Source organism: Mastigoproctus giganteus, chromosome 6, assembly GCF_048544385.1.
Source record: "Mastigoproctus giganteus isolate SK-2022 chromosome 6, ASM4854438v1, whole genome shotgun sequence".
NCBI classification, from domain to species: Eukaryota; Metazoa; Arthropoda; class Arachnida; order Uropygi; family Thelyphonidae; genus Mastigoproctus; species Mastigoproctus giganteus.
In genome coordinates, this window is record NC_143580.1 from 166,708,654 (window position 1) to 166,721,858 (window position 13,205).

A 13,205-nucleotide genomic window follows, 5' to 3' on the forward strand; every position below is an offset into this window, starting at 1 on the left:
GAAAAAGACTGAATTTGAAAATTAAATTAGATGTTTTGTAGCAAATCTATTCTGGTCAACGACAAGCGGGTGTGTGCCATAAGTTAGGACTGGCAAGTTTAACTGTAAGAACAATTATAAAAAATAAAGCATTAATTTTAGCAGCAAGAAAGACAGCTGTTCCACTGCAAGCAACTAGGGCTAGCCAGCTATTAGCATTGAAATGGAGAGGCTTTAACTAATTTTATTGAAGATAATATCCAGTGCAGAATTCAGTTAAGTTAAATGTTATAAAAAAAAAAAGAGAGAGAGATTAGCCTATGATAACGATATGAAGAAAACTCACCTAAAAAAAAAAAAAAAAAGGAACCATTTAAAACTAGTAAGGGCTGGTTGAATAGATTTAAAATCCAGGGAGAAGCCGCAAGTGCAGACCAAGGTGCCGAAATTTTCAAAACAAAACTTGTTAAAATTATTGAAGTTATGTGTTATACTTCTCAACAAGTTTTTAACATAGATGAAACAGGACTTCATCGTTGGAAATGAATGCCTAAAAGAGGTTTCATATTGAAAGAAGAAAAAAACATGCCAGGTTTCAAAGCAGCAAAGGATCGGTTGACTTCATTGTTGCGTGGTAATGCTGCAGGGGATTTAAAATTAAAACCCCTTTTAGTTTACCAGGAAGAGGGCCAAAGTACAACCCAAAATCGACACATTTTTCACGATTAAATTCACCAATTAAATTACATCAATTAAATTCACGATTTTAATTGGAATTTTTAATTTAATTTTGATATGTAAGTAGTTACCACAATTATATACATATGTAATGCAGAATATTTTATATGTACAAATATTTTGACTGACATTTGTGAATCTTTTCACTACCGTTTATTACTGATTAAGAAATATCCTATGGCACCGGCCGCAACTCACAAATACATATGTTACCTGATGGGAATGCGGCGCTCGCTTAGTGCGGATTCACTTAGCGCTCTGTTTTTCCAGAATGAATTATCAGCGTTAAGCTGGGGTCACCTGTATTCACGATCACTTGTGCCAGTTTCTTCCAATGCTCTCCTCAGGACAGCTATAGCTTCACGAGTTTGCCGTTTTGTAACTGGAATTTGTTCAGATTCATCTTCATTTTCCTCCTCCTTGGATATATTATCAGTAACAGACCGGGCAATTTCTTCATCTGTTAAAGCTGTAGTAACTTGTAGATTGCCATATATGTAATCATTAAACTCCTGTTCACCCATGTCTTCAGGCTTTTCAACATGATCAGTATCATAACTTAGTTGACCACCATGAGTAATTATTCCACATTTTTTGAAACATTTGCTAATGCAATTTTTCGGAAACTTCATTCTTGGCATTCATTGTCATATGAAGTGCATCTAGAAAAGTTATCTGCTTTGTGATATCGGATGATGTTCCCAAATCATCACCTATAGACTGGATGATTCTTTGCATCATATTCGATCGATAAAAGGTCTTAAAGGTTTTTATTATTCCCTGGTCAAGATGTTGAATTGGTGATGTCATATTCGAAGGTAGAAAAACTAATTCAATGCTTTTGAAAGTCAACTTTGAATGAGCTGGGCAGTTGTCCAAAATCAATGCAATTTTTTTGTTTTTCTTATCCAATTGCAAATCCCATTTACAACAATAATCTTCAAATAAAGAAGCTGTAATCCAAGCATTGGATTATTGGCATATTCAAAAGGCAGCTGTTTTACTCCTTTAAAACATCCAGGTGATTCACTCTTGCCTATAACTAACGGCTTCATCTTGATTGTTCCTGTCATGTTGCACGTTAAAAGAACCGTAAACCCGTCTTTGAACTTTTTTCCTGCAAATGCAGAGAAATTTTTAAAAATCACGCAATGGTCTGGGGTAGCCCTGTAGTACAACTCTGTTTCATCTATATTGAAAATGTCTTCAGGATTATAAGTGCTTAACACAGTTTGGCAAGAGGTTTTCAACCAGTTGTTAGCTGCAGAGCGATCGTTATCCTGTTTTTCCCTGGTGAAGTTTTTTGTAACCAATATCATGCCTCTCCTTCCATCTTGTCAGCCATCTGTCCATCGTATTAAAGAAGAATGCTATGATTGATTGGTGCATTAAATGAGCTGGCTTGTTTGAACCAAACGAACACATCTTCATCTACTGTTTGGCATTTCCCTTCACACTTCTGTTTTCACTAATCGCACAGTTTCACAGGAAGTAAATGTCTTCTTATCGAATAAAAATTGCAACCTTGCTCAATTCTTCAAAGACAGACTGGAACATGAAATTATGTTATCTAGCAGACATTCTAACTTTTGAATGAACTAAACCTCTCTTCAGGAATAACAGAAACAATATTTGAAAGTTATAAGAAAATAGAAAAGCGAAATAAAAACAATTAATTTGTGGATCAAAAGAATTGAAAACCACTCTCTCGGTATGTTCATTACGCTAATGGAATTCATGAGTGAGGCAAATGTTATTGTTATTCATTTAAAAATAATGCTTTGATTTGAATTCCAATGCTTTGATTCAAAAATTACTTTCCCTTAAACCAAGACCCAAAGAAAAGTTTTTTTAATGGATTTTGGATCCATTCGATTTCACTGGTTCAACAGATACACTATCTAAGGAGTTGCTTTATCTTTCCTCAGACATCACGTTGAGGATACTGAAAAAATAATTCATCACTTGACAAGTCTTGGATAAAGCAGTGAGAGTTCTACTCCTCTTTCAATCTGCTGAAAGAAAAGCTCATCCGTCAATTAACAATCAGCGATGATAACACACAGTACCATTTTTATGTTATTAAAATGAAATATGTTACAACTTGAATGCTATGTGCGTAATTAAATACTTAACTATATTAATGGCCTGTTGTTTTATTTTGTCTACCCATTTATTTTCAAGATATTTTCCTAGGGGTTCCACATAAAAAAAAAATATTGCTAGGGTTCTGTTATTTTAAAAAGTTTAAACACTGCTTAGGACCATCACCTGGTAAAAATTTAACAATAGATCTAAATGCTTGTCTTTTAGATATTATTACTCTTTTACCCAGAGAAAAAGAAAATAATTTTTCATTAAATATTGGTAAGTTTATTGTTATTATTTTTTTGCTTTTTGTTTATACAGAAATGTATGGTATATTCATAAATTCAGAAGTTTATAACTATGATATTTTCAAGATATTTTCCTAGGGGTTCCACATAAAAAAAAATATTGCTAGGGTTCTGTGATTTTAAAAATACTCTTACACAATAATGTTTGTGTATTTGTCATGCTCTTTAAAGTTCAAAAAGGTACAAGAAGTATAAATTTTGTGGAAAATTTAAATTAAACTATGCAATTCATTAAAAATAAGAAATAAAATGAGTTTGACAAAAGTCCAAAAGAGATAGAGGGGAGAGAGACAGAGAGAGAGAGAGAGAAAAAAAAAAAAAAAACTGTCTAATATAGTTAGGAAAGCATGTTACATGATGATTTCCACGAAATTTATCCCTCTAAATAACCATTATTATACTACGAGAGTTTTTTTTTTTTTTTTTAAAGTTAGTTTATTCAGCCCATTAACTAAATATACTCTACGATTAGGTGACATTTTGGGAATTAGGTGACATCATCAGAATACTTGGCTGTACTAGAGAACAGCGAAACAAATTGCAATAGTTAATTATCAATATATTAATACAAACATCCAATTATCTATACAAATGAAAGGTAAAATAAGATATTGGCTTACCTGTTAACAGTTTATTTATATCTAAATTAGGCCTAGGCTCTTAATTACTTGGTCAATAACAGGTTGCCAGGTGGGTTATCCTGGAACTCAATGCTTCTTTGTTGTCAAATGTGCCTTGGTGTTGATGGTTAGCTAAGCCTCCCATCCAAAAGATTTTCCAAGTTGTAGTTATACTGGCCTTGGATTTGTAGGGTGGCAATGAATTGGCTGTCCTTGATTTTTTTTTTTTTTTTTTTGTTTCTTAAGGTCTCTTCTATTATCCTTTTAAAGATGTTAAAAAAAAAATTGTAGATTGAATTCTATATCTTGTTTTCTGTTTACAGAATTGGCCCCCAAACATTTTTATACAGCATGATTCTTTTATACTCTTATATTCTTTTCTTTTATATAGCATGTAGTGCTGCTAAATTGCCAAAATCTCCACACTGGAATGTATGGAAGGCAGTATTGGATTTGTTTATTCTCTCATACTGGATGTCTTCTTTGTGTTCTCTTAGTCTGAAACCAGGGTGTCTATAAGATTCCCCTATGTAGGTACTTTACAGTTGCAATCTATTTTACAAATTGGTCCTCTAGGATTGTTAGTAGTCCTCCAATAACCCTAAGAGATTTTATGGATCATCTTCCAAGAAACAAAACAAATAGTAAAAACAGACAGTACTACTCCTAAACTCCAACAAATAAAAAGCCTCAATCTGGAAAAGCTATTTTATAATCATTGTGCATTTGTATAGATTAAGATAAGGAAAAAAAAAAAAAAAAAGTTTGCTTTTGCTTTTTTAATTTCTGGTTATGCGAATAAATAAAATCCTACTTTCCTTATTTTCTTGCACAATTACATTTATATGCACGTGCATGGTTACTCAATCTAACTCCTTATTCATTTTATAATCTTAACTACATTCCAAAGTTAAATCTCATCAAAACAATACCTTGCTGATTCCTTTCTTTGCCTGTTCTTTCTGTTGCCGTGCCTTTGCCCTTCCTAATAAAGAAATTAAAGTTTTAAAGAAAATTAGTTTTAAAAAATAAAGAAATTAAAGTTAGACTCAAATACAATCAATAATACAGCATAAAGCAAGATTTTACAATTACTCATTTCCAGTTGTCCCCCTGTCCAATTAACTCAAATGATATGATCAAGGAAGTGAAAATGTTACTTGAATCAGTCAGAGAGCAAGAAGAAAAATGGCAACAATAACTATTACCAGCAAAAACTGTAGGTCACTTGAATGTAAGCATTTATTCTCAGCTCTTTAACTTCTGCTGAATGTAATGGATCTCAGAATAGCCCCAATGAAACCACAATAAATGAACAAGTAGTGTCCCTGAAATGCATATACGAGGGGGCATCAAAAAGTTCATACCCTTACCTAGAAATAATAGCCCTAGAAAAGTGAAACTTTACAGGAACTTGAATTCCAATTCCAATTTTTTTGGTAGTTGTTGGCGCATCGGCTTCTGTGGCCATAATGCACCTCCCAAGGTTTTTGCAGTACTTTGATCCAAGCCCAAAGCGGGATTCGAACCCGCGACCTTTGGGTTACCAGGGAGTCACTTTACCCACCCGGTTAGCCCGGTCAGCAGGAACTTGAATCCTTTTCTATGTACTCTCCATGTATAGTAACACATTTCTCCCATCTATGGATCAGTTGTTTAATGCCTTGATCAGACTTCCACACTTTTTGCCTGAAACCACAATTCCACTTTACTGATGACTTCCTGAGAAGAATCAAAGTGGTGTCCATGCAATGGTTTCTTTATTTCTCGAAACAAGAAGTCTGATGGTGCTGAGTCAGGAGAATAGGGTGGGTGCTGCAATAGTTAGAGGCCACACTGGGCAACAAAGTTGGTAGTGGCAATGGCTTCTGCAAAGGCATCAGCAATCTTGGAACCCATCATGCGGACACCTTAGACATGTGCAGATGGTCATGTAAAATGCTGTGGGCAGACCCATAAAACTAATTCCCACTGCATTTGTGACAAAATGAATTGTCATACATCTGTCACTCAGCACCAGCTGCTCAACCTTTGCAATTGTCTCACTGTCTGTGGATGTTGATTGCTTTCCTTCTCTTGGCTCATCAAAGATGACTTGTACAACAACACTGGAACTCCTGTTTCCACTTTTTTATAGTATCATATGATGGACAATTCTGCATTTACACAACTTTCATTTCTTCGTCAATTTCATGAACTTTCTTGCCCTGCAAATGTAGGAACTTGATCACTGCTCGATACTCCACTTTGTCAACATAGCATCGTTCCTCAGATTCCGGGCTCCAGCTCTGGCGCACAATCACCTATGGGAATGAAATTTCATGTTAGTTATTGAATATGTAGACAACTTAAATTAAAAATGGCATCTTCCTACAAATGTTTTATCTAGGTCATAATCCCCTTGTAATCATTTTACAATAGCAAATTTAAATCACAAGCCTTAGACTGCCATGTAACTAAAAAATTTAAGTTATACAGTATTTTACAGCTCAGTCTTTAGGCAGCACGGATGAACACCAAATCCCTGCTTAGTGTTGGCCTGTTAATGATGGCAAGTCACTGGCAACACTGTTTCGAGTAACAATCTTATTGAGTGATGTATCAAATGAAGAATGATAGCTCTACAACCAATCAGACCCATCTACACAAATACAGGTGTAGTTACTTTTCTGAGTCTTCAAAAAAAATGTGCTCCTCTTGCATGGGAACCGGTAGCTTATTTTTAGGAATGCCACCCATCTGATGCACTTGCAGCAGTGGCTTTCAAAATAATCAGCAGATGCTTCAGTGCCCATTGAACAGGCTACAATGTACCTGTTTTTGGATATATTGTCATTCTGAACGTATTCTGGGCAACTTATGATGAATTTTAATTGCTTTTACAACTTTTGATTAATTGAATAATACATTCCTATGTATGGTATTCACTGGCTCAGACTGTGTTTGCTTATTAGAATCGCCGTTAATAGAATTAAATTTCGATTTGTAAGCGTGATCACAATGACTGGTGCTTACTACATATCGTACAGTGAACGGTATTTTGAAGTGAAACTTCTTTAGGTATGCTCCAGATATTTTCAGATGGGAGTAACTTGCATTCATGGACTGACAAAAAAAAGCAATGAAAATGCAACAGCAAACTAAGCCATAAGTAAATGCATTACAGGCACTCTGAACAGCCAACTATCATACTAGGCTGAATGCATCAGTTCTCGTTCGATCACCGAAGTTAAGCAGAGTTAGGCCCCGTTAATAAGTGGGAGGATGACCACCTGCATATACCTGGTGTAGTTGACTCTTTGCCTTCCTTTCTTTTTAATTGATAAGGTAAAGTGTCTGTGCTTTATATCTTTACTTTTATAGCCCGTGGATAATATTCCTCCTATTTTCACTTATTAGAATCGCCATTAATAGAATTAAAATTCAATTCATAAACATGATCACAATGACCGGTGCTTACTGCATATCATATAGTGAACAGTATTTTGTTATGGAGTGTAAAGTGATTTGATCATACAGGGAACCAAGCTGTTGGGTCCACTGTAGTGAGCGTTGTAAGGCACACTTACACATGCAATGCATCCGTGGATTGACAAAAATCGCCAAGAAAATGCACAAAGAAATGATTCATCCGCCCTCACCACTGTACCATTCCGTACCAGGCACGAGCAACACATGACCCAATGCTATTTCTTTCATCATTCTCCACCATATTTAATAAAAAATTGACGGAAAAAAAATTTACATTCAACATGTCGAAGACTGACAGTGAGCATTGTAAGGCATATAGAGCATGTATATGTGCAATGCGACCACGGAAACCACCTCCATTGAGTACAAAGAAGAACTAAGCTATTTCAACAGCAGAAGAAATTACAGCGTGCGATGGAGTTGAACAAAGAAGCCAGAGAAGGTCTATCCACATCTTCAGAGTCTTACATCCCGGCAGAAATGTTAGAAATGAATTTGGAAGAAGGAATAATGGAAGTTGATACTGCATATGAAAACAATGAAGAGTCCTCGAAGCCCAGTCGTAAATGAAAAGCAAAGAAGCCAAAAACCGACTGCCAGAAGTACTCTAAATCATTCAACACGTGGCGGGCATAATACACGGCAGGAGCAGTAACAGGATTTTAAGAAACACTGAAGCATCCACGCATAGTTTAAATGCATATTCCTAGATAATTATTTCAGTTCAGTCTGTTCCACGTGTGATCGGCTTTGGTTCAAGAACAATATGAAGACTCAAGATCTCATGGTCTTCTTCAAACAGCATTTCCAAATGAGGATGCAAGTCAAATGTCAGCCTGTAACAGCTGTCGTGGCTCTCTCAAGGACAAAGTGATTTCGGCTCTATTGAAGTCAAATGGGTTTAAATACCATCCAATGCAACAGCACTTGCCGAAACTAGATTTGGTAATGGAATGTCTGATATCTCGGAGGCTCCCATTCATGCAGATTAGTCACCTGCAGCATTCACATGGGATCCTCGGTCAAGTGATAAATGTTCGCCTAAAGAAGTTTCACTCAACTTCCATTTTTTTCTCTCCCTGAAACTGGGAGAGAAATTTCACACAATTTTTTTTTTATCTCCCTGAAACTGGGGTTTTTCGTCTAACAAACAGAAAATCATACCATGAAAACACAATTTACAGACAGTATGACTTTTCATTGCTGATGCTCCCAGAACTCAACTACAACAACAACAAACGTCTTCAAGGAATGCGTCATTAGCTGTTCTCATAGTTTTTAATTTTTTTTTTTTTTTTGCACCATCATCTGAATGACATTGATGTGAACTTTACATTTTTTTCCTTGTTGTTTTTAATTTCTGTTATGGTTGACTTTCCAACCTCGTAAAATCTTGTTAACAAAGACCCGCTTATTCCCTTCGAAGGTCTGTTTAAAATCTCAATCTTCAATTTAATTGTTAAAAAATTTCTGCTTCCTTTTAAAAGATGACATTCCTCAACATTTGGAGTGGGTGCAAGAGTACAAGTGAACAGGCGAAGTTTTTATGGCTCTAGCAAATAGAAGTTTTTGCTTTTTTATTGACTTAAATTAGCATATTAATTTATTTTTTTTGAGTTGCTTTATATATTTCTAGTAACAATACTTTAATTTAAATTGAATTTAGATAGAGTTTTGTAGGTTATTACTTAGTATCGGTAAGGGTATCAAATCCACGTGTGGACAGGTTTTGCAGACAAAGAGCGCTAGGTTTTTAATTATACATAGCAGCTTTATTGACTTAATTGTTAGACTAAGTTATTTTCTATAAGTAGCTTACAGAGCTAGTCAAGCTCTGTGGTTTATTTGGAATTTAGATAGCAAGATTTGGAAAGTAAATAATACCTAGTGTCCGTAGATTGACTGTTTGTAACTTGCCACCACTGTTATACGATGTTTGCTAGCGTAAGGTTTAACGGAAAACTAGATAGCGAGTATAGTAGTAACAATTAATCAGTAAAATTTATTAATCTTATTAAATTTCAGGGCGCTGTCCAATTACTGGTCAGACGCACAGTTTTGGTGCTCCACTATTTGTCGTGATTTTAGTAGTTTAAAGTGTCACATTTTGCTCTACTTTGTGTCCGTCAAGTTCCTCTTCTCAAGATGTGTCCACAGACATCAACTTCGTGAAGATCGGCCAAGGTAAACGAAAATTATGGTCACTTTTCATTAGCACTGATCTCGCTGGGCTAGAACGTGACAACTTCCCATTGTATATTAAGTTGAACTTTGTTAAAGCTATCGGTACCGCAAATATCGCTTAAATGATGATGATATCAACTATCGGGAATTGCAAATGAACAGCTTTATAGCCACATATGTTTTTGTATGATGAATATCAGATATTTTACTGGTTTTCTGTCTAATTTTAATATGGTGCCTGATAAACAAAGACAGTTGTACACCACGCGGTCGAGCCCTGATTGGTCGGACATTGTCTGAGTGACCGTTATTAGTGTGAGTTATTTGCCACGCACTTTAAGATATCTATACCTTGAACATTTAGGGGTACTAAATATATTTGATCTAATACAGGGTTAATAAAAGTTATTTAATGTCACTACATTTATGATATTTTGAATATATATAACAATACGTTCTCAGTGTCCCACGTGGTCGAGCCCTGATTGGTCGGACCTTGTCTGAGTGACTGTTAGTGTGAGTTACTTGCTACTACAAGACATTTATATCCAAAACATTTTAGGGGTACTAAATATATTTAACACAGAATTAATAAAAGTCAGGTAATTTCACTACATCATGATATTGAGAATATATATAATTATGTGCACAGTGCTGACCTCCCAGAACGAATAATAAACTAAGCACAACATCCAGGTATTTTGGTGATTAGGGTGGAATCTCTCCCCCCCCCCCACCCGGCAAGCTTAGGTCAACAAGCATAAAACAGAATCTGCACTAAGCATTACACTCCTGCAGCTAAGCAATTCAGTAGCTGCCATTCAGAACTCTTCATCCGGGGGAAAATATGGAACCGATAAACCGAAACAATCCCGATAATCCGGACCTGGCCATAAAATCGAAAAATCCAAGTACACCTCTGAAAAAGGCTATAAATAACGATGACCCAATACTTATAGAGAATAACGAAGATTTGGACAGTACTCTAACAGCATCCACAGCGAAGAGAAAGGGCAAGCAATCCACAGCTCCCAGATCGGAGATGAAAACCCGCTCCAAAAGCAAGAACAAAGACCAAACGGAGCAGGCTATCTCCCAACAAGAAAATGTGACAGAAAAAGGGCAGGAAAAACAAGAAACCCCACTGGACCCCAGACTGCCTGAAGGCACTGCACTGGAGCAGTCTCTTATTCTAAGGACTACCCTAGAAAGCCTATTTAAAGATCAACATAATAGGATTACGACTGCACTCCGGGGGAAAATAGTGGGATTATGGATGAAAATGGAGACAATCCTAGTCCAGACCAACTTGGAAAAAGAGGTTGCCTTAGCCAAACTTCAAGTCTATCAAAACAGTAGGGCAAAGGAAATGCTACAGCGCACCCCTACCTACTCCCAAGCGCTGAGGACCAACCTAAACAAGCCAAATGAAAGCACCATTACAAACCGAACCACAACAGCCCAAAGAAAAACCCTCATACCAAAACAGCACCTAGTTGTACTAAAACAAGCCTCTACAGAAACACACAAGACCAGTGAAGAAGTAAAACAAACAATAGTAGAAAAACTGAAGGGTGACTTCAAGCATACTAAGATTAGATCTATTTGGAAAACAAGAAACGTAGGGGTGTTAATTGAAACTGAAACTGCGGAGGACATAAAAGGTATAATCAGCAACCCTAAAATTTCAACGCTGGGACTTCTAGCAGAGCCTCCTAGATGGAAAGGGCCAAGCATCATTGTATTTGATGTAGACAAAGAGACAACACCAGAAGAATTAACAGAGGAAATATACTGCAAAAACTTGAAGCAGACACTCATGGAGGAAGAATCAGGGCAACACATTATGCCGAAATATAAAACTAAATCCAGAAACGGAAATGCCATAAATTGGATCATAGAGCTCTCAGCAGCGGCCTGGAAATCTTTGAGCCAACAATCAAGAATCTATATAAACTGGGGCAGCCATCGTTTTCGTGAGCATGTGGCTGTTCCCAAATGCTACAGGTGCTGCCGCTTTGGTCACACGACCTACACCTGTAAGCAAACACAGCCTACCTGTGGTCATTGTGCAGACATCGGACATGAATTTGCATTTTGCCCCAGGAAAGCAGAACCTGCAATCTGTGTGAATTGTAAAGAAACGAAGCTGCCATTTGATCACTCACTACAGGATAATAAGTGTCCAATCTACATAAAGGCTAAGAGTGCACAACAAAACAGAACCGACTATGGGGAATAACAGGAATCACTATAATCAAACAAAGATTAAATTCGCACAGCACAATGCTCAGAGATCTAAGGCTGTTGCTGCACAAATGGCTAAAAAAGCCATGGAAGAAAATTATGACATACTAATGCTACAGGAGCCTTACACCTACAACAAAGAAGTAAAAGGCTACCCCCTACATTACAAGATTGTACAAGTTGATGGAGACAACCCGTGGGCTGCCATCGCTGTCCGGAATCCTGACCTCACGGTAACCAAGATCTCAGACCTATGTACAAACTGGGCCGTATGTGCCCATATAGCCTCACCGTTAGGGGAATTTTATGTCACCTCTATATATGCCCGTCCGGGAGAAGATATATTGCCCGTGACAAGATATTTGCAAAATATCCAACTACAAATGCAGAATGCCAAACTCATAGTAGGAATGGACGCCAACTGCAGATCCCCTGCTTGGCACAGTGAAAGACCAGACCGTGGGGGTGCCAGAAATGGTCAGCGCCTGGAGGATTACATCTCCAACAGTAATCTAGCAGTTCTGAACAGACGTAATCAACCATCAACTTTCTCCAGCACACTATGGGAGGCAAATATAGATGTAACTCTGGCCACTCGGTCGATTGTTGGGCATCTCTCCCCCTGGGTGGTACAAGAACACTGGACTACCTCGGACCACAGTCCTAACCTTTGACCTCCTCCACTCCCTCGTAGCACAGTATCCACCTAGATTCCTCTCGCCAAGATACGCCATCCAAAAAGCAGACTGGAACTTATTCCAACAAACATTGATGGAAAAAGTCAGGAATTTCGACCCAAAATATCTCAATCCAGACCAACACCAACAAAAAGTAACGCAGCTTATAACTGAAGCAGCAAACATGGCCATCAGGAAGAAGAAGCTCGTTCCCAAAGTGGTCCACTGGTGGTCACCAGAACTCCAGGCAATAAGACAGCGACAGCGAGTGAATAATGCCCGAAAAAAGGGCACGCAGATCTTGGCCCCAAGCAGAGGTTGACATACTCAGACAGCAATACCGGGAGGTCAGGAACCAATATACGGCTCAAATTAAAACAAGAAAGAGACACTCCTGAGAAGACTTTGTATCCACAGTGGGAACTGCAGACCCCTGGGGATTGGCATATAAAATCACCACAAGTAAATTCCCCAGGGGAGAAGTCATTGCTGCCACCTTAACACCTCAAGGGACATACACTAGATCCTGGCACTCCTCCATTAATAATATATTGGACCATATCCTCCTACCTTCAACAATTCCACACACGCATGAACAGAGAACTCTCTGCGAGGAGAATGATAAATACTCCACCCAGACAGTGGAGCCCCCTTTCACGATAACAGAACTCAACATAGCTGCAGCCAAAATGCAAAACAGGAAAACTCCCGGCGAAGATCAAATAGAGCCAGAAATACTAAAAAGGGCAGTGGAAATTATACCGGATACTATATTAAACCTAGCAAATCAATGCCTCACAGAGGGTTTCTTTCCAACTTCGTGGAAGACAGCCCGAGTCAGACTTATCCTGAAAAACCCCACTAAACCCCAGGCTCATACTGGCCTATCGCTC

At 37.5% G+C, this 13,205-nt stretch overlaps 1 protein-coding gene across 1 annotated transcript in view; it reads right to left on the bottom strand.

Annotated features, from left to right (window-relative positions):
- LOC150084730 (mitochondrial import receptor subunit TOM20 homolog) overlaps positions 1–13,205 on the bottom strand; it is a 43,677-nt gene that overhangs the window by 17,502 nt on the left and 12,970 nt on the right. The window contains exon 2 of the mRNA XM_090375468.1: positions 4,666–4,718. Within this exon, the coding sequence (XP_090231594.1) occupies positions 4,666–4,718 (53 nt within the window). The remainder of the gene's footprint in view (positions 1–4,665; positions 4,719–13,205) is intronic.